General features: G+C 46.2%; 4 protein-coding genes and 1 long non-coding RNA gene across 6 annotated transcripts; 2 read left to right on the forward strand and 3 right to left on the reverse strand.

Moving 5' to 3' along the window:
- Positions 1-10: 10 nt before the first annotated feature.
- LOC108022780 (39S ribosomal protein L54, mitochondrial) lies at positions 11-790 on the reverse strand. Its single transcript, XM_017091893.3, has 3 exons — positions 569-790; positions 368-501; positions 11-309 (listed from the first exon to the last, which is right to left on the reverse strand). The coding sequence occupies exons 1-3, from the start codon at positions 669-671 to the stop codon at positions 148-150; spliced, it is 399 nt and encodes a 132-aa protein (XP_016947382.1). The 5' UTR covers positions 672-790; the 3' UTR covers positions 11-147.
- Positions 791-1,157: 367 nt separating this feature from the next.
- LOC108022781 (uncharacterized) lies at positions 1,158-1,868 on the forward strand. The gene is made up of 2 exons (XM_017091894.3): positions 1,158-1,561; positions 1,622-1,868. The coding sequence occupies exons 1-2, from the start codon at positions 1,267-1,269 to the stop codon at positions 1,852-1,854; spliced, it is 528 nt and encodes a 175-aa protein (XP_016947383.1). The 5' UTR covers positions 1,158-1,266; the 3' UTR covers positions 1,855-1,868.
- Positions 1,862-3,957, reverse strand: LOC108022778 (F-actin-capping protein subunit alpha). The gene is made up of 3 exons (XM_017091892.3): positions 3,470-3,957; positions 3,191-3,360; positions 1,862-3,134 (listed from the first exon to the last, which is right to left on the reverse strand). The coding sequence occupies exons 1-3, from the start codon at positions 3,708-3,710 to the stop codon at positions 2,685-2,687; spliced, it is 861 nt and encodes a 286-aa protein (XP_016947381.1). The 5' UTR covers positions 3,711-3,957; the 3' UTR covers positions 1,862-2,684.
- Positions 3,958-4,158: 201 nt separating this feature from the next.
- Positions 4,159-6,535, reverse strand: LOC122818200 (uncharacterized). Of its 2 annotated transcripts, none has more exons than XR_006367698.2 (3): positions 6,462-6,535; positions 5,379-5,454; positions 4,159-5,303 (listed from the first exon to the last, which is right to left on the reverse strand). It is a non-coding gene; the product is annotated as an uncharacterized LOC122818200 (long non-coding RNA). The 2 variants fall into 2 exon arrangements; XR_007764122.1 differs by having other exon boundaries at positions 6,230-6,490.
- LOC108022067 (DE-cadherin) lies at positions 6,529-14,583 on the forward strand. Its single transcript, XM_017090912.3, has 2 exons — positions 6,529-8,112; positions 9,576-14,583. Exons 1-2 carry the CDS (start codon positions 7,504-7,506, stop codon positions 13,467-13,469), a joined length of 4,503 nt encoding a protein of 1,500 aa, XP_016946401.1. The 5' UTR covers positions 6,529-7,503; the 3' UTR covers positions 13,470-14,583.
- The last annotated feature ends 6,625 nt before the right edge of the window (positions 14,584-21,208 follow it).

Consider the following 21,208-nt stretch of genomic DNA (forward strand, 5'->3'; position numbering starts at 1 on the left):
TGATAAGGAGTTGAAGTGGTTGTGTTATATGTATTTGCGCTTTGACTTCGCAGGAAACATGGTGTTTGCACAATTGTTGCTCGAGAAAACAAAGCGCTTCGAGGGTCCGGTCTCCAAAATGAACGATAACACCTAAGGCTATGGGGTCTAGAACTTCTTGAGCTTTGACAGCTGGTTGTTGCGCCGCAAGGCCAGTTTCCTGAGGCGTCGCCAGTACTGCTTGGAGTTGGGGTCCAGTTCGTCCAGCGGGATGATGCGTTCCGTGTTCAGGGACCACAGCCAGTCGGGGTACTCCGCATCCGGTTTGATCTGTTCAGGAGGGTAGACCATTAAACCCTAGCCCAGATAATCTATATCATACGCTCACCTTGACATCCTCTCCTGTTTTCAGGTAGTTGCTACCGCACACATAGTTCACCAGCTTGTTGGCATCCGTCTCCACGGGAATGATTTTCTTCTCCATGATGGGCCCCAGCTTGCCCAGCTTTTTCTTCTTGCTCGCTGTGGGTTTGGGGTGTCATTAGTTAAGCTATAGAGTTAGCCACTTAACCTGGTTGAGGCTGCTCACCTGGGGCCGCCGGTTTGACGGCATAACAACGTGCCGAGTTTCCTATCGCGGGCGCTATCAGTCGCTGTCTTAACATCTGGAAAACCGCCGTAAGGTTGCTCATGTCTGGTATCTATTTTATGTTCCCCTTATTGTCTCTTTAATTGATAAATATTTGTTACAATTCTGGAACTTATTTACAAAACGCCCGTTCAGTTGTATAATCTACGGAAAGCGGTTGTGCAGCCCTGGTTATAAAGTATACGACCCGTCAGCTGATTATTCAAAACAAATAGTTATCGAAAAGTTTTTGGTAAATAAAAAGGCGTACCTAACCACCAGCTTTAATATACGACTTTATAAACCATTATTGAGTTTCTTTATAATATAAATAATACTGATTTCTGTTATATATTGTGCAAAAACTATTCTAGAGATGGACTTCCTCCCATCCAAAAGGTTATATTATTACATTGGAAATTTTAAATTTTAAAATATTTAAAATAACTTAAAATATTTAAAACATTTTTAAATAAATCCTAAATTATTTTATTTAAACTTTCATTTTGATCAAATAATTTCTTTTTTTATTGTCAGTTATTTTCAAGTTAACAAAATATCGACCAACTGTCATCTCCAAGCACCGGCAATAACGAATATTACACAAGTTAAGAGCAGATTTGTTTTGTTAAATTAAAACCCTATTAAACCATATTAAGATGGTACGACTGCGGCTAAGAATGCCCTCCAACAAAACGCTGGGCAACATTTGCGTCTACGGCGCCGTGGCCTCCATTTCCGCCGTGATGTACATGAGGTGGAAGATGGAGGATCGGGTCAGATCCTGTGAGTACTACAAACTGGCCTTGAAGGCACTGAGAAGCCATCGAGGGGCATCCAGCCTTCTGGGGGAACCCATCAAGGACCTGGGCATAGATCTGTCCAATGCCAACAACAATTGCAACGCGGAAATGGCGCACTTCGAGGTCTCCGTGCGGGGCAGCAAAGACAAAGGTAGAATGGTCCTTCGATTCCTTTAGAAGATAGTTTTAATCACCACCTTGTGATCCCCAGGAACCCTCTTCTTTTGGGCCTCCCATCAGCCGGACCGGGGCTGGCTGATCGACCGGCTGGAGCTGGAAACCAAACTCAATCCCGAGAAGCGCTTCCTGCTCAAGAAGTCCGAGGAGCTGACCTTCGATCTGCCCGAGAGCCTGAGCAAACAGCCCGCCCAAGTGGACTCCAATGTCATCCTCTCCGAGTCAAATCTGCTGAGCAACAAGCCCACCGAAACGCATTCAAAGTGACCACAACTTCCGATTCAATTAGTTTATTCTCATTAAATTTGACTAATTCAAGCAATCTTAAATGTTGTATAGTTATGTTATTTTAATTACAAATTTATTGTTTTTATAAAATCAAAGTCTTCAGTTATTGGTTGTCTGGCAAAAATGATCAGTGGTTTAGCTTAGTTAATATCCATGCTCAGGCTAGTTGGTGGTGAACCATCGGGAAAGCGGAAAACTTGAATGGGTGCTCTAAAGATACCACTTAAAATAGTAGAGAGAGTCGGCTGGGCTGGTCGGAGTCCCGCTGCTGGCTCGTCTAGAGGGCAGGGCAGATCTCTCGGGTTCGATTCTTTTAAAATTAGAATAATACGTAGGTTAGAGGACATGATAAAATCCGCGTTTAATGCTCTTCTTAAACGATAAAGGCGACAATTGGTGGCGATCGTGACGCAGACGAGGCAGCAGTGCATCGTTCACCGTCAGGCTAAGGTCATCCAAATGCTTGCAATCAAATCGTCTCCGATCGAAATCGTTATGTATCGCATGTCGTTATGTATACGCACTTTCGTCGTCATATAACACAGTATAAATACACGCCGTATATATAGATATATGTAGGTATATGTTCGTATGTATATAGCCAGTTACAGACACTTTATTCTGGGCAGGCGCCTGCACTCGTTGGCGCTCGTTTTCTCGTACTCCTGTTCCTGCTGCTTCGGTTGCTTGGATGTTGTGGTGGTAATGCTGATGATCGGTTCCTATGCTCGCTTGGCCATGGCAAGTGGAAGACTGTTGGGCCGCTTCGTCGACTGTGTCCGCTCCTCTTCCGCTTGCACCTCGTGGTCTTATTGCGTCTTCAGCTCCTTGCCAATGCTGTACGAGACGATTTTGCTCCAGTCGATCTTGGTCCTGGTGATGGGCAGCTGGCGGCGCATGGCCTTGAACGTGGTGTCCGACATGGTCTGGTAGTTCTCCGAAATGGCCACCTGGTACTCGTTCTCGGCCTCCTCGATCAGGCGGATCACCTCCTTGGCCAGCTGCTGCTCGTTGCTGACCAAAACGCTCTCGCGGCACTCCTTCGAGGAGACCAGCTGCACGTTGCCGTCCTCGTAGTAGTGCACCTGCACCTTGAGCACGCCCTTCAGCTCGGCGGATCCGTTGCCCGCCTGGAAGCTGACGTGCCACTGGGAGCGCCATCGGCCGTTCCAGTAGTTCTTCGGCTGGAACTGGTGGTCCTCGATGCAAATGGTCAGGGTGATCTGGCTGCCCTGCGCCTTGCCGAAGACGGAGCTGACCTGGAAGGGGATTGCTAGGATTAGGAAAAGCAGAATGGACGATTCTGTGGACATACCCCGTGTCTATAGTGACTGGCAGTGTAGGCGAGCGTCTCCAGGTCCAGGGCCGCCCTCCAGGGCTCCGCAGTGGCATCCGCGTCCACGTCCTGGTAGTCGGAGGCCTCTTTCCGGAGGTGGTCGTATTTGAAGGCTTGCTTTGTGCGCGGATCGTAGAAGCGACCGTTGCCTGGAATGCAATGGCTTATCAGTGCCTGCCCAAAAGATATCGATTGAAACCCAAACAAAACGCCGCGTGACTCATCGCGGCTTTTGTCCATTTTTGGGCATGGGCTCACCCAGATCGTTGTGCTCCGATATGATGGCGTTGTGGTCGGTGCCCTCGATGCGGACCGGGGTCAGCTGGTCCTTGTTGTACTGGGCGAAGGCGTGGCTGGCGCCGTCCTTCAGCAGCGTGTCGTTCTTGAGCAGCTCCCGCACGTCGTTGAACACCTCGTTGAACTCGCCGGGCGGCGCGTGCAGGATGAAGTCGGACACGATGCGCACCTTCTCCGCATCGGTGATCGGGGCCTGCTCCATGGTTCCACTGGGTGATTCACGAATTCGGGGCAGGGGCGGTTGTTCGGCTTGCTCTGGTTTCCCTTCCGGTGCCCTGCGTTGTTCCTCTGGCCGGGATCGCGGTGTGGACTGCTGGGGCGTTGCGGTGGCGCTGGTACTCTGCCTCGAGCGGTTTCTTCGGCGCAGCAATCTCTTTTTTCGCAATTAATGGGCCAAGACGATGACGATTCGATTCACCTTTTTTTCTCACTTCTGGCTAGAGATGGGCGATACTTGTGTACCTGTACCGGATGCAATTCGCAGTATGGTTATAGGCAGACTCCACTGCCCCAAAGGGCGACATGTGAATGGCAAAAGCATGGCGGGTGATTTGAATCAGTTATAAAATATATTAAATGCAATGAATAACACTGGATTTACTAGCCAATTTCGCTCATGTTGATTTTTAAATAATTCCTAAGCCAATAAATTAAATTTTCCATTTGAATCGTGTGATGAAAAACGTTTATTATGTTCAGTCTATTGTACACAAGGAAGGAACTAATGAGTCGAGGTATGTTTACAACAATGCGTTTCATTGTCGAATTCTTCAATGTGCTACTGCTTTTTCTTTAGGTAAATAATAAATGTATTTGTTCCCTCTGTGGAACGCAGCTTGGTTTAGGTCAATGTTAAAGTTGTTAATTATAAACAGTAAAAGTTTAACAAACCACTTAACATTGGCATAAATTTATTAGTATTCTAAAAAAAAATGTTTGGTGCGCCAGAATATATATTTACATTTTTCCATTTTAATTTTATATTTTTAAACTGTACCTAGTCTAAGAACGGAAACGTAAAGTTTTCCGAGCCCACAAACTGAGTTAAACAATTCAAATTTAATAAGACACTGAAAACTTATATTAAATAATAACTTGCTATAAAATAGTTAGCCGATCCCCAATCCCATCCCAGCAAATACACGCACCTCGATCGCATACGGAAATAGAGATGGAAGAGATGGTTGGTGGCATCTGCTTACACGTCAAAACAAGTGAGGTGTAAACCTTCTAAAGTAAAATCTTTTCAAATCTTAGTTTAAATTAAATTTGTTAAAAGACTTCTTATTTTCATCAATATTAAACCAAATCCGAAGGCAGTTTCAGTTTCCTTTAGAAATTCATTTTTTTAAAACAACCCCTGCTAGCTGTACTCTTCTTTCGCAGCTAAGCTGCCAAATAAGCTAGAACCTGAAAAAATAAGATAAAAATAAACTAAAAATAAGCTATATCCCAGCATGCAAGAAAACTAATGAATTTAGCAGTTTTTGTACTTTTTTCTTAAACTAGATCTTTAAGCAAATCTGAGATTTCACAATTTTCTTCGCTTCAGGTTGTATGAGTGCCAACACTCTCCGTGCCTGCGCAATCCATATTTGCGAAATTAAAAGTATGTTTTATAATTAAGAAATAACTGATTATGAATTTAAAAACAAAGCTGATGCTTAAAATAGCCTTTAACGATTTTAGCTGGAGTCTGTTCCGTAGTTTCGTTTTGACAAGATTCATCTGCCAATGTATTTTTATGGACGCTGTGAATATTTTCGACTGCAAATATTCCTAAAGTTTTTAACGTCTGAAAATTATCAGGAAGTCTGAATTAGAAATTCTATAAATTTCACCAAACAAATTAAATGCAGCTTATATATACCTTTAGTTCTGACTACTGTTGTGCAATTCTTGACACCGTAGGTTGTATCGCATACTCTGTGTATTTTTAAAGGCATCTGCAAGAAAAAAACTAGACAGTCAGTATAACCAATAATAACTATTGTGTTTAAAACAATGATATAATTTGTAAACAATAAGAATTAATAATCTACTAACCTTTTTCAAAGACGAACACTACACTCTTCTCTACTACTCTACACTCTTTTATATATCTGATCATCGTTTATTCATTGATATATTTTTTTATAATTTAATTGTTGCACGTGTCCGATGTTAAAAATTCCAATGCGTCTGGCATACTACGTTTGCAAGCTTGAGTACCGGCCATTTTATTAATATTAAAGTTGGCACACTTCTTTTTTCAGCTCGGTATATACACTCTCATGGAGCCCGTCATTACATTTACATTATATTTTAAAACGTTAAAATTCCCCGAAAACGCTTACTACTATAATATGCTAAATTAATTTTTAAATTAGCGAGATTTCAGGCTATAAGCTATTTTCAATTTTTAAACTTATAAGCTATATCATTTTCAAATATGCGAGATCTAGCCTGAAATAAGATAAAATGGCAACGCTCCTCCGGAGAGTGAGATCAGAATCTTGCATCTCGCTCTTTTACTAACATTTACGTTCTGGTATTAGGAAAATTAAAATAAAAAAATTACATTTCAGTTTGTAATGTTTTATTTTTTAAGTAAAAAATCAAAATAATAAAAAAAAGAAAAACAAACCAAAAACCAAAGAATCCGCAACGCCAAATAACTCTTGCGCTAATTTAAAAAGAAATTATTAGTATTTTCGCTTATTATTAATTCTTTTTACTTACATCAAACCTGCAACGCAAAATTTGCAGTATAACTTTTTCAAAACATCGATAATGCAAAAAAGATCGATGTTTTGAAAAATGGTTCCAACAATCGAGACGATCGATAGTGCTCCGATGTTTTGACAGCTCTAGCGGGCAGCGCAGTCGGCGTATTTTAATTTCTAAAGAATCTTGCATCTCGCTTTTTCACTGACACTTACGCTGAGGATATCTCCCTTTTTCAGACACTTACGTTGTTCATTACGTTTCGTCACGTTTTCTTACGTCCCATCACGTACTCGCGGGCAGCGCAGTCGGCGTATTTCAATTTCGACCGCGATTCGTGCTGCATGTGTTTTCGCGTGCTCCGTAAAAATCCGTTAAAAAGGTTTGAAACACGTCCGTAACCGTCGAGTCGCCGGGAAAAACGAATTGAAGTACAATCGAAATCGAATTTTGAAACAAGGCCGAGCAATTTTTGATTTATTTAATGAGCAATCGGCTTCTTATGGCAGTGTTTTTTGTTTTTGAATTCGGTTCCTTCCGCGCCTTCGCTTTCAACCGAAGTTAAAACGAAATTAAAACGATCAAAGTGAACGAAAATACGTTTTGCGAGCTTTCTGTTCGAAATAATTCGACAAAGTGTACGAATCACAACGAAATAACAGCGAAAAGTGCCTTTTTCCACCAACAGTTGCGAGTTGGTAACACACATACCAGCGCAGGGGACCGCAGCACACGCACACGAATGCGCGCGCCTTCCAGGTGTGCGTGTAACCACTTTTTTACCTGGTCTTACCTGTTTGCCGTGCGGCAGAGAGAGAGAGAGGGAGGGAGAGTGGAAGCGAGCAGAAGAGAGTGCAAAGCGGACGAGTGAAAGATAAAAGTGAACGAATATCGGCAGGGCAGCTGCACCGAAATCGGAATAAGTCGGCTTACAATCAGGGCGCGCACTGTACGCGAGTTCGATTTACCCGAAATTCGATTGATAATTGATAATTGAGTGGTTGCCATGAAAATGCAGCCCAAACAAACGGCACACTGAGCGAAAAGCGGCGAGAAGAAGAGTGCAAACAGAGGGAAATACAAACAGAGCCAGATAAAGCCGAGGCAAGGCGAAAGGTGTGTGAGTGAAACCAAAATACTGGGTGATTCACAGAGAAGTGCCCGAAAGTGCTGCTGCGGCTGAAAAAGAGAGTTTGCCATGGCGGATCGCCGCTAGAGCAGTTGTGTGTCCAAGTGCCCAAGTGTCCAGCAGCGAGCGCGTCCACGAGCCACTGCATCACTGCTCCAAGATGACGTCGTCGCCGTCGTCGTCGTCGCTGGTGAGCCAAACCAACGGCCGCCAATCCATCAATCCCGCCCAGCAACAGACACACCAGCAGCACAAGCGGAAATGCCGCGACCTGGGCAGGCGCCTAATCCCCGCGAGACTCCTGCTGGGCGTGCTCGCGGCCATCAGCCTGCTGTCACCCGCCCTCGCAGTCCACTCGCCGCCGAACAAGACCTACACCGGCGACAACCGGAAGCCCGCCTTCAGAAACTGCGCCGGCTACGCTCCCAAGGTCAAGGAGGAGCAGCCGGAGAACACCTACGTGCTCACCGTCCAGGCCGATGACCCCGATCCCGACCAGGTCATTCGCTACAGCCTCGTCCAGTCGCCGTTCGAGCGGCCCAAGTTCTTCATCAACCCCTCGACGGGCGTGATCTTCACCACGCACACCTTCGACCGCGACGAGCCCATCCACGAGAAGTTCGTCTTCGTCACCGTCCAGGCCACGGATAACGGCCTGCCGCCGCTGGACGACGTCTGCACCTTCAACGTGACCATCGAGGACATCAACGACAATGCCCCCGCCTTCAACAAGGCGCGCTACGACGAGTCCATGTCGGAAAACGCCCAGGTGAGTTCCAGCTTCTGCCCCCATGATTTTGGAGTGGTCCACTCCCCCGGCCACTGCTGGCCAAGCTCGCGGACCCCGGATTACTGCGGCTTGGCCAAGATAGTGGCTCGGCACGAGAGTGATGTCATTCCTACCATTTCGTTCCCCATCCGTGATGTCATGTCTAGTACATAGCCAACTTAATTGTCTTTTGAGCAGGGAACAAATTGGTCAGGTTTGCCAAGAACTTCTGGGGGTTTACTTTGGGACAGGTAGATATTAAAGTTGGGTAAAACAGAATATATCGAGTGCGAAAGATCTTTAAGTGCTGGAAAATGTATTGTACTTTGAAGGGAGAGCAAGATATTTGACATTGTTTAAGATCTTGGGGTTATTTTGAAAATGTTTTAAATGTTTTGTTTTATTTGCTTATTTAAAGACGAGGTTTTTCTACTATATAATATTTGTTTTACGTATACAATAATGGTCTTTCTTTCAAACGTTTTGCCATAAAACCTTGATACACTTTGTTATTTTATTATTATTATATCATTTTAAACAATCTTCGAAAGAGTGAGGAAATCTATACGTTCAAAATAAAATATATTGTAAGAAATCTTCAATAAATTTTGCTGCCCTTTATGGGTCATTGCCACCAGCAACCTCCACACCCTGCCCACCTGGCCATTCCATTAGAAGGCGACTCCGACTGTCGCGCGTCCTGCTTTCTGCATTTCTGCAGCGTTAATTAACCACTTGCCCAGTTCATGGGCGAACATCTTCTTGGGCGGAACTAGTTTTCGCTTGGCGTAGGAGGGCGGCCGCTTGGAGACGGGTTTCGGGGTCATTGCTCGTTCGTTCGATACTGAAAGCCTTGAAACCCTTTCCAGCGCCTTTTCTTCTGCGCCATTTCCATGCTGGCAACTAGAAAAACTTGTCGTCGAGCCCAATAGCAAGGGCAGCCAAACAGCTTAGCAGAGCGTAGGTAGGAAAATAAATTTAGCTAAATACTAGTAAAATCGTACAGTAGTTCAAGGTACTTCGTAAAGTATGCATTTCCAAGATAGAGATATAATAGAAATGGTTTTACCAAGACAATTATTGCCAATACAATTTCCAAACTCTTATATATCAAAGCCTTTTGTTGGAAATCATAAATACTCTTTAAAGAATGGCGAATTTAACTATGTAGGACCTATATGGTAGGTTTCAACCTTATTTGCCTTCCCTTTATTGATTTCCTCTTTACTACCCCAGCAAATGATGTCTATTTTAGCACAGCTTTGTCGGCAGTTTTATTTTCTTCGAAAGGTTTCAGTCCAACTTAGGCTTTCGCTCAGGTAGCATTAGCAAACAAAAAAAGAAGGTCGAGGGACATGTGCCTTCTGCTGGTTTGGGCAAACTTGCAGGAAAGTGGTTTTAGCGGAAAGGAAACCGGAAATCCCCCAAATACCCTTGGCCTTATCTTTGCCTTCTACTTGCAGCCCGACGCTGTGGTGATGTCCATCAGTGCCAGCGACTTCGACGATGGCAACAACAGCTTGGTGGAGTACGAGATCCTCAGGGAGCGCGACTTCCAGTACTTCAAGATCGACAAGGAGTCGGGCATCATCTATCTGAAACGACCGATTGACAAGCGACCCGGTCAGTCCTATGCGATAATCGTGAGGGCCTACAATGTAGTGCAGGATCCGCCGCAGGATGCGCAAATCGAGGTCCGCATCCGGGTGGTGGAGTCCTCGATCAAGCCACCGTCCTTCGTGGATCCCATCGACACACCCATCTTCCTCAAGGAGAATCTCAAGAACTTCACCCACCCCATTGCCACTCTGCGGGCTGTCTCCAATATGCCCGACAAGCCGGAGGTGATCTTTGAGCTGAACACCGGACGCACAGAGCAGACGAACAGCAAGAACACGTTCGTGTTCAACCAGATCGGCAACGAGGTGACCATTAGCCTGGGCAAAACGCTGGACTACGAGGCCATCACGGACTACACGCTGACCATGATTGTGCGCAACACCCACGAACTGGGCACCGAGCATCAGATCAAGATCCAGGTGGAGGACGTCAACGATAATATTCCCTACTACACGGAGGTGAAGTCGGGCACCATCCTGGAGAACGAACCGCCCGGCACGCCCGTGATGCAGGTGCGCGCCTTCGACATGGACGGCACGGCGGCCAACAATATTGTCTCCTTCGAGCTGGCCGACAACAGGGAGTACTTCACCATCGATCCCAACACGGGTAACATCACCGCCCTCACCACCTTCGATCGGGAGGAGCGTGACTTCTACAACGTGAAGGTTATAGCCAGCGATAATTCTCCATCGAGTCTCTTTGACAATGGCGAGCCGAACCGTGGTCACCAGGTGTTCCGCATCGCCATCGGCGACAAGAACGACCACAAGCCGCACTTCCAGCAGGACAGGTATCTGGCGGAGCGACTGCTCGAGGATGCCAACACCAACACGGAGGTGATTGAGGTGAAGGCCGAGGACGAGGACAATGCCTCTCAGATCCTATACAGCATCGAAAGCGGCAATGTGGGCGACGCCTTCAAGATCGGCCTGAAAACTGGCAAGATCACGGTCAACCAGAAGTTGGACTACGAAACCATCACAGAGTACGAGCTGAAGGTGCGAGCCTTTGACGGAATCTACGATGATTACACCACGGTGATCATCAAGATAGAGGACGTGAACGACAACCCACCGGTGTTCAAGCAGGACTACAGCGTCACCATCCTCGAGGAGACCACCTACGACGACTGCATTCTTACCGTGGAGGCCTACGATCCGGACATCAAGGACCGCAATGCAGACCAGCACATCGTGTACTCTATTCACCAGAACGACGGCAATCGCTGGAGCATCGACAACAGTGGCTGCCTGCGTTTGATCAAGACACTAGATCGCGATCCACCCTATGGCCACAAGACCTGGCAGGTGCTGATCAAGGCCAACGACGAGGATGGAGTCGGCAGCACTGTCAGCCAACTGAAGGAGGTGACGATCATTCTGAAGGACATCAACGACAACGCTCCGTTCCTGATCAATAAAATGCCCGTCTACTGGCCGGAGAACCGCAATCCCGGTCTGGTTGTCCAGCTGAAGGCCAATGACTACGATGACACGCCGGGGGCGGGTAACTTCACCTTCGGCATCGACAGCGAGGCCACGCCGGACATCAAGACCAAGTTCAGCATGGACGGCGACTATTTGCACGCCAACGTGCAGTTCGACCGAGAGGCGCAGAAGGAATACTTCATCCCCATCCGCATCAGTGACTCGGGCGTTCCGCGCCAGAGTGCGGTGAGCATCCTGCACCTGATCATTGGCGATGTCAACGATAATGCCATGAGCGAGGGTTCGTCGCGCATCTTCATCTACAACTACAAGGGAGAGGCGCCGGAGACGGACATTGGTCGCGTGTTCGTGGATGACCTGGACGACTGGGATCTGGAGGACAAGTACTTCGAGTGGAAGGATCTGCCGCACGACCAGTTCCGGCTGAATCCCAGCACGGGAATGATCACCATGCTGGTTCACACCCAGGAAGGAGAGTACGACCTGTCGTTCGTGGTAACCGAGGAGTCCCTCTTCGTGCCCCGTCACTCCGTGGATGCCTATGTCACGGTGGTGGTCCGAGAGCTGCCCGAGGAGGCGGTGGACAAGAGCGGCAGCATCCGGTTCATCAACGTGACCAAGGAGGAGTTCATCAGTGTGCCGCGAGACATTCAGGCTCCGGAGGCGCTCTCCCTCAAGGATCGCCTGCAGCTTTCGCTGTCCAAGCTGTTCAACACCTCAGTGTCCAACGTGGACGTGTTCACGGTGCTCCAGAACGAAAACCATACCCTGGACGTGCGCTTCTCAGCCCACGGCTCACCCTACTATGCTCCAGAGAAGCTAAACGGAATAGTGGCCCAGAACCAGCAGCGTTTGGAGAACGAACTGGACCTGCAGATGCTGATGGTGAACATCGACGAGTGCCTGATCGAGCGGTTCAAGTGCGAGGAGTCGTGCACCAACGAGCTGCACAAGAGCTCGGTGCCATATATGATCTACTCCAACACCACCTCTTTCGTGGGCGTGAATGCCTTCGTCCAGGCGGAATGCGTATGCGAGGCTCCGCTGATGAGGCCCTGTCTGAATGGAGGATCTCCGAGGTTCGGGGAGAACGATGTGTGTGACTGCATAGACGGGTTCACCGGTCCCCACTGCGAACTGGTCTCCGTGGCCTTCTACGGCTCCGGTTATGCCTTCTACCAGCCCATTGCCGGCTGCAATAACACGCAGATCAGCTTGGAGATCACGCCCCAGATCGACCAGGGCCTGATCATGTACCTGGGACCTCTTAACTTCAACCCACTGCTGGCAATCACCGATTTCCTGGCCCTGGAACTGGACAATGGCTACCCAGTGCTGACGGTGGACTACGGATCGGGTGCCATTCGCATCCGGCACCAGCACATCAAGATGGTGGCCGACCGCACCTACCAACTGGACATTATCCTGCAACGCAAGAGCATCGAGATGACTGTGGACAACTGCCGACTGTCCACCTGCCAGACCCTGGGCGCCCCCATCGGCCCCAATGAGTTCCTCAACGTAAATGCCCCGCTGCAGCTGGGCGGTACACCCGTGGACCTGGAGCAGCTGGGCAGGCAGCTCAACTGGACGCACGTTCCCAACCAGAAGGGATTCTTCGGCTGCATTCGCAACCTGACCATCAATGATCAAACCTACAACCTGGGAATGCCCTCGTACTTCAGGAACATCGACAGCGGTTGCCAGCAGTCCGTGGCCGTGGCCTTCAGCTTTGGAATCGATCGCAACTTCATCATTGCTATCATTGTGTGCCTGGCGCTGCTGATGATCATCCTGCTGGCCGTGGTGGTGCAGAAGAAGCAGAAGAACGGCTGGCACGAGAAGGACATCGACGACATCCGCGAGACTATCATCAACTACGAGGACGAGGGTGGCGGCGAGCGGGACACGGAGTACGACCTGAATGTCCTGCGCAGCCAGCCGTACGAGGAGAAGCTGTACAAGGATCCGTACGCGTTGCAGGGGAGCATGCGCGACCCCAACGACATACCGGACATCGCCGACTTCCTGGGCGACAAGAAGGAGAACTGCGACCGGGACGTGGGCGCCACCACGGTGGACGATGTGCGGCACTACGCGTACGAGGGCGACGGCAACTCCGACGGCAGCCTGTCCAGCCTGGCGTCCTGCACCGACGACGGCGATCTCAACTTCGACTACCTGTCCAACTTTGGACCGCGCTTCCGCAAGCTGGCCGACATGTACGGCGAGGAGCCCTCGGACACGGACTCCAATGTGGACGACGACCAGGGCTGGCGCATCTAGGAATCCCCGCCAGCCGCGGTACGATGACGTAGAAATTGAAAAGACTTTTTATATTCTAAGAGTTGTACGGATGTTGATAGTGTCGGGGGACAAGGCGCCGGCCTAGCCGGTCCCAACGTCGGTTCAGAGATAAAATACCCACATGGGTAGACTATATATCATATATATATATATATACATATATTTTTATGGAGGAGTATTGCAAGGGCCCGGGGGAACAAGTTTTTGTTTTTTGTTTTGTAAATGCAAAAAGTGATCTTGATCTTACGTAAACGAACTATTTAAACTAGCGCTAACCACTAATGTAGCCAAGCAACTGCGAACAAACCACAAACTTCGGCAGATCTGTTATAGCTTCGATTCCACACACATTTAACGAAACACAAACGGGGTAGAAATAGAAATGAGATCGAAATAGAAATGTCCGAAATATTCCTATAAATCGAATTCAAAATCACTAGGCATAAGATTCCATAATACCAACACTAGATAGTAGCTTACTTTAGAACTTGTGTTAGTTGAAAGTGCATTACACATCATAGTATGAAGAATTGCGACAAGACAGATCTTCAATTAGCAAGGAAATAGACACAAAATCAAAGTTGAACTAAATTCGATAAGACAAGTCGGTACACCTAAGTTAATACTTTAGTTCTAATTTATCTAGAGCTGTAGACCCCATCAATATCAGTATAAGATCTTAGGGTTGTCTTCTAGTACGTGTATAAATCAGTTTAACCTAATTTAAACTCATAAACTCGAGGGAGAGCCGAAACTCTTCCTGTAATTATGAACGTAACACGTGTGCATCTATATATCCATGTTACACTAAAGGCGATATATAATATACAGTACATAGATTTATATATGTAAGTGAAAATGTTCAATAAATCATTGCGATATGTATTTTTGTAAGTCTTTTCCCATAGCATCTAAGACGAGTCTTAAGAGCCGCAAGGTGACATTTATTACTGCTAAGGCCAACCAATAATAGAAAAGTTGAGATACTTTATTTATATACAGCGTACATATTAACTGTGTAATTTACAACAAACGAAAGAGCCACACAAACACACAACAATTGTGTTAAAATAAAAAATATAATAAAATCGAATATGTTTCTGTGTCGATCATTTACGGAAGAGATAAGCGTTGGTTATGGGGCCAGGCCAGCATTAAGCTCGATTGGAGGTGCTTACACATAGAGTACATAGCACCAGACAAGCCCCGTTCCTTGGCTTTTAATAGAAGTAATGAAAATGTACACAAGTGCCCAAGCCAGACGACACAAACACACTTGTCTGCGGCCACATAGGCGTCCGTATAAATGGTAAGTCATTGACTGAGGCGTCGGCGAGCGCTACTGTAAACTGTAACCGGAGGAAAAGCGCCATTATCTTATCAGCGGAAAGTAGGTTACGCCGGCCTGTGGATTCGTTCGCTTCCAACAAAATCGATTGCGGCACAAGTCAATGAACAAAATTGGAGCGCTTCGTGGGGTGAGCGAGCGGAAAATGTGTATTCGTTGCAGCAGGTGCAGTTTCAATCTACACAGCTGCATTTGTATCTGTGCCCGCTGACGCAGAGAACTTCATTAAGATTTGCATGCCTGATATGTCAAGGCAGCCAGGGCTATCTGTTAGATACAGACGTCGTATCTCGCAGATGGATGTGATGCAGCTGCTGTCTGGAAGTCCTTTCAGCCTGGAGATTCATAGCAGATATACTTGCTTTATTTGCTACCAAAATAAATCAAATTCCATATTTAATTTTTTGTGAGTCACAGCTATGTGCGTAGAAAATTTATTTTGAATTGACTCTTCAAAGATATCAACCTTTTGAAAGCCACCGAAGTCAAAAGAAACTTGATGCGGCCTTCAAGTGTCTTTCACTTTAAAAGATTCGAGGGGATCGATATGTACAGAAGTCAAGGGTCCATCAAATATTCAAATTTCGGCTCAATTAAATGCAACCTCAAGTATCGAGTGCCCCGAAAGACAAAAACCAAAAATTTCCTGGGATCGAAATATGCCTGCATTGCGGAAATGCCCGACAGACAAAAAATCGATCTGACGACGACAGATGTCTTTTCAATTTGGCGTCTTAAGGCTTGAATTCCAGCAAAAACAAAACAAAAAACCAAGAAAAAAAACGAATTTGTGCCGGACATGCCGACGTGAGGTTTCATCGGCAACATGTGGCTCGGAGCTCCGAAAGGTCCAGAGGAAGCGCAGAAGAACAGGCGAAAATCGGCAAGAAAAATGGTTGAGTAATCAAATAACCTCTTCTGGCTGCTACCTGCGCAGCTGCAGCTGCCGACGCACTCCTCAGGTGTGTATGGGCCCGCCGCTTGGCCCAGGCATGTCCCCTGGGTTGTTTGGCCAGTGGATTAACATGGCAGCGAGGTGGAACCGAAATCCCAAGAAGGTGAGGCGGAGGCAGGGTCGGAAGAACCCAAGCCAAGATGAGAGAGCAAACTCGGCTCCGACTCCGTCTTCGGTTACCTGGGTACCTCACAGATACAGATACAGGTGCCCAGATAACTCACCTCGACGCCAACGCCAGCTGTACCGAGCGCGCTACTCAGATACTCACCCATACCTGGGCAAATTTTAACGGAAAAATGAAAGCAAATCTTTGTAAGCAACTTGGCTTGAGGAAAAACCAGTATTTCTGAAACGGCTCCTCCGATCGAGGTGTGTATCTGTTGGATGGCAGCCGCTCGGCGGGCTTCTCTTTGGCTGCCTTGGCTGAGCTCAGGTCGAGCAGTCTCTCTTTGAGTTCAAGTTGCATGTCTTCCAACATCACAACTCGACTCGAACCCTATGGCGGTTCTTGAGATACAGAAATGACAACTGACCCAAAGGCTATCGCGTTCTGTTGGATGTTACCTTGTTGTTTATTATGAGGTTCTCTAAAATGTAGGCTTTTAATCATTTTTTTTGCTGTTTATTCAACACCACAACTTTATTGGAATTTTATTGCATGGTAAATAATATTATTCTACTTTAAGGAGCTCTTTAATTGTATTATTTAAAACCTAAGCCAAAAACAACAGGGATATTATCATAGAAGTTGAACATTCCCATTAAAGCCGAACGTATAATATTATTCAAATATTTATAATTTTGATCTATTTATTATGTATATATTTATTGCTTTTTTGAACAATTCTTTAGCTACTATAAAGTCATGTTCTAAGGCATATCTTTGAGCCTTCGTTGTTGAGACTTTCGCATGCAATTTCCATCCACTCAGCTGCCAACTCGAACTCAACTCTTTCTGTCACGCACGAATCGAACGACTCCCGCGTCTTTCTGCAGAAGCAGAGAAGGAAAAAGATACAGATACCTTCACAGCTGCAGATGGATACGTATTGATGGGGCACGTCTTGGCGTTTTACTACCTGTTGATGGGGCAGACGCCGCTGCCAAGGTCTCGCTTTGATTAATTACGGTGGAACGGAGTGGAGCGTCCATGAGCGGAATGTCCACGGATGAACTGTCGAATGCAAGGCGGCCGAGATGCCTATTAGCACTCGCTGACTATTCATCACAGTTTCAATTAGCAGAGCGGCCAGACAAACAGACTGCATTGATTTGAATTATTATTGAAGAGGGCAGTGGCGTAAACACTTATATTATGGCCAGTTCATTACACTCGGCTAGTGAGCGTAAGTAGTATGTGATTATTTGGCATTCGGTAGGCCATAAAACCCTGCTGCCAAGGCGGAGTCTTTCGGGAACCCATACCTTTCATAGCTCGTTAGGACACCAAGTCTCTATAGTACTTGCCCTGTAATCTTAGCGTGGGGTCTTGTTTCGACCTTCTATGGGATTTCGAGGATTGATAAAACGCTGGCATAAGTGTACTTCTTTGGGAGTGAAAGACTGCGAAGAATAAATGGAGATATACCATTTTATATATAAGCAAATGTATCTTAGTATCAATCAAAATCAAAATTATAAATATACATTATACTTAGAATATTGAGCTATTCCACTACAATTTACACTCCCCTTTCCGTTCTGCAGATACTGGCTGAATGCAGTTTCCGACCATCGAAATGGGTTCCAGATGATCTAGAGATTTTCGCAAATTAATGCCTCCCCCATCCGCCGGCAGTTGCTTTCCCGTGACCCCGGTGGTTGGGGCTTTTGCCCAACTGCAGGCGGAGCTGCTCCGCTGGCCGTTCTCCTCGAATGAGCACGCACTCCCAGAAGCCATGGGAAAATGCAGCGTTTGGCTGCTCGGATCTGGGCGGAATATGCACTTATGCACTTACATGATATATGGCGACCGCAAACGGTTTCCCTTGGCCATCTTATCACCATGACGCCTTGTACGGCACTAATAACTCTATGAAGTCGGTACGTGGCTTCTGTGCTAAAACGCTTATTAGCCGCCCGCCGATCCCGAACCCAGTCCCTCGGCCGCTTGGAGTCGGAATGCATAATGATGAGGCCGGTTGCTGGAGGTTCATAAAGGGAAATTTACGAAAAGAAGACGATAAAATGCTGACCATCGGGACGTGCCCGTGCGCAGTCGATTCTCGGCGATCATCGATGCCCGGCACGTACTCGCGCCTGATTTGTGGCGATCAGCAGGGATCGCCGCTGCAACACTCGTGGCTGAAATAACAGGCCCTGGATTAGGGAAGAGGTGCCCGTAGCCGCCAAAAAGCCATTCTCGGAATGCAGAAAAAACGGCAAACAAGGTGAGCAAATTCACACTCTACCTCAGTCTGAAAACCATGCTTTTTTCGTTCTGCGGCTTTCGTATTTGGGTTTCTGTGCAGGTGCTTGTCTCCATTGCCCAGGCCCCTCCAGCGCTCAACTGAAAGCCGAAACACTTTGGAAAAATATTGCAATCAAAGCAGAAAATATGGTCTTAAACTAGTTTTGCCACGTTTTCGCTGAAATTGAGACCGCCACTTGACTTGACACTAACGCTGGCCAAAACAGTCTAAACAAAAACCAGACTGAGCAAAACAAAAAGCAAATAACATTAAATGTTTGAATCAGCAAAAAAGGAGGAAAGAGTGCTTAAAGAGTTTTTAAATGTACTTTGAAAGACAGTATATGGGTCGAAAATTAAAGCTTAGTTAGTTATAGTTGTTTGACGTTTTAAGAATAATAAGGGAATAAATAATATAAAATTCTTTTTAATTGATTTATATTCTAACAGCCTTTTTTTGTGGACTACCTCAAGCCTTTAGAATTCTAGGTTCACTTTATATATTTTTTTTTAAATTAAATTCCTGCTAAGATCTCTAGGCTGAATCACACCCCTTTACTTTATCTTTATTTATTGCCAATCTAATCGATTGGTTTTGTGCAGCAAGCCCGCAAAAGCGAACATATTGTTCATAGCACTCACATTCATTAGGCATGACATAATATTTAATGAAAACAAAAGCGGAAATACGCGAACCTAAGCCAACTCGCAATATACCGGGGTGAAGTCCGTTATAAAACTGGAAACATATTGTAGTTAGCTACCAAAAACCAAATCACGAGACCCATAAAATGCGGCTGTACTAGGGAGCGGTATGACTAAAACATACTTCGCCGCAGAAGGGTGGCATCGGCGTCGGTGGTGGTTGGTGAAATGCATTCCCACAGCCAGAAGAGCCAAACTACCAAGCAAAACAAAGGGCACAACTCGCATGGGGGACAGCGACAACAATAAAATTAAAATGAAACTTCGCTGGAAACCCTACAAGTGAAATATGACCCTAATACAACTGGCCGTCGGCGGGGAAGCAATCAACCCTCCATCCCTCCATCCCGCGCCAAAATCCAGAGCAGGAATGCCCTATGGAGTGGGTCTCCAAACTCCGATCGAAAGGGAAGGGGGCACCAGAACAACCCCTGGCACGCTGACAAAGGTGAATTGCTCAGTGCCCAGTGACAACTGCAGGCTCGAGTTGGAGTTGGAGTTCGGATTGCTCGGGTTCCGCTCCCGATCCCGAATTGATAAGCCTGAGCAGCGCATGAAATATGGGTCTGCTGAAGCGGAATGCATTCATTGGTTCGTTTCCACATTCCAGACGAGCGGGTTGCAGGGCCCTTCTATCCATTCTCGTTTGCGGATTGCACGATGTGTGCTCCAGATAGCGGATATCTTTTTGTGTGTTCCCGACAATCGTTTGATAAACGGCGCTCTCTGTCCGAGCAGGCTTGCTCAAATCCCTTTGATCGCAAACATTTATACACAACAAATTTGCCAGCAATGCAGAAGTGTCTCCGATGATCAGCGGAAAAGCACGTTCAGGGCAGGCAGAAGAAATTGGATACAGCTAAGATGTGCCAAGAGTTTGAATGAATATTCCGGTGATGATATGCCCATCATTTGAAGATACTTTTTGCTGTTAGATAAAAATAAAAATATTCGATTAAAAATGTCATGAAATACTATACAGGTGTTTTTATAAAATTAAATATATACTTTTTCAAATATTATAAAATATGTTAAACATAAAAAAACCATTGAAAATTATAAAAATTTCATGAACTATACCAAATATCCTTGTAAAATATTAAAAATATTTGAAACATAAATATAACATTATAAATGAAGATAAAATTCTTAAAATACCTAAATTAAACTTTTAATATTTTATATAATAAAATATTTAGCTTATAAAATGTTTAAGATATTTTTGTTAAATAGTTGTAGTAGTAGTTGAGCTTAAAAACAGTGCTTGGTATGTATTACCATGTCCTAGCGATTTTAAATACTTATAATATACATTTTAAGACCACCCAATATTTTATTTTTTTGCATACAATTTTTTCTCTTACAATGCAAGGCGTTTAAAATCTTGCAACAGCTAATACCATCGCCTGTAGCACCAATTTGTTCCGCTTTTTAGCGTAGAGGGAGGGCTTCAAGAAATGGAAATAAAATGTGCGATTCGACCGGCAGCCATGGGGAATTGGAGCACCAATCTGCTGGTGGCGATGGCGGGTCAGGCCAAGCCAACCCAAAGCCACAGCCAGAGACCAAAAAGGTACAAAGAGCCAAAGCGAACGGCTGCTGCCAGTCGACATTACCAATAAATCGACCAAAAAAGCAACGGCAAAGAAGGCATTGACACAAAAGTTTCGTTTTACGGGCAAAAGGTGACGACTCGAGTGGCGTTGAGTGTCTGGCGGTTAAGGAAATGCAGGCCCAAAAGTGCACAGCCCGTAGAAAGTGCAGCCGCGACCCACATTGGAGGTTGGGGGCGCACCGCCATTGGGAAAACCCACTCCCCAACGCCGTTTGTTGGGCAATTCGGTGGGGAAACTCGATAGGGAAATGCGACCGCAGTTGGAAGCCTTCGGCCAGCTAAGCGGCTTAATGAAGAAATCGGCGGGGAAACATATTCGGGGCGATCACTCATGCCCAGGTCCAGCAGATATTTCAATTTCCAAAAATTCGGACCACACATCGTGAGAACTATCACCGAAAAAGGCTGGTAAACACGAAGAGTGCCCGCCCTAATGCATCGGGATTTACTCGCCTGGCAGATCATAAAAAACCACTTCGAGGCAAACAACCGAACAAAGGGAGATATATGGATGGCATAACGGCTCCGTAAGATGATAGTCCGGAATCTCTGTCGTTGCTGGGTAATGGTAACACTCGTAAACCTCCAGGGGAAGGAGGAGAGCAGCACAGCGCGGCATTTGACAAATTAGTCGGCCATTTGGGAATGCTAAATGCAACAGAACGGGCTGGGGTGGGGCACA

This window comes from Drosophila biarmipes, chromosome 2R, assembly GCF_025231255.1.
Source record: "Drosophila biarmipes strain raj3 chromosome 2R, RU_DBia_V1.1, whole genome shotgun sequence".
NCBI classification, from domain to species: Eukaryota; Metazoa; Arthropoda; class Insecta; order Diptera; family Drosophilidae; genus Drosophila; species Drosophila biarmipes.

Excerpts from the sequence above, each read along its gene's own strand:
- LOC108022780 (XM_017091893.3), bottom strand. The coding sequence starts at position 671 with ATGAGCAACCTTACGGCGGTTTTCCAGATGTTAAGACAGCGACTGATA. Across the intron at positions 502-568 it reads CGTCAAACCGGCGGCCCCAG|CGAGCAAGAAGAAAAAGCTG; the intron begins GTGAGCAGCCTC and ends CCAAACCCACAG. Across the intron at positions 310-367 it reads AAACAGGAGAGGATGTCAAG|ATCAAACCGGATGCGGAGTA; the intron begins GTGAGCGTATGA and ends CCTCCTGAACAG.
- LOC108022781 (XM_017091894.3), top strand. The coding sequence starts at position 1,267 with ATGGTACGACTGCGGCTAAGAATGCCCTCCAACAAAACGCTGGGCAAC. Across the intron at positions 1,562-1,621 it reads GCGGGGCAGCAAAGACAAAG|GAACCCTCTTCTTTTGGGCC; the intron begins GTAGAATGGTCC and ends TGTGATCCCCAG.
- LOC108022778 (XM_017091892.3), bottom strand. The coding sequence starts at position 3,710 with ATGGAGCAGGCCCCGATCACCGATGCGGAGAAGGTGCGCATCGTGTCC. Across the intron at positions 3,361-3,469 it reads ATCGGAGCACAACGATCTGG|GCAACGGTCGCTTCTACGAT; the intron begins GTGAGCCCATGC and ends ATTGCATTCCAG. Across the intron at positions 3,135-3,190 it reads CCAGTCACTATAGACACGGG|GTCAGCTCCGTCTTCGGCAA; the intron begins GTATGTCCACAG and ends ATCCCCTTCCAG.
- LOC108022067 (XM_017090912.3), top strand. The coding sequence starts at position 7,504 with ATGACGTCGTCGCCGTCGTCGTCGTCGCTGGTGAGCCAAACCAACGGC. Across the intron at positions 8,113-9,575 it reads CCATGTCGGAAAACGCCCAG|CCCGACGCTGTGGTGATGTC; the intron begins GTGAGTTCCAGC and ends TTCTACTTGCAG.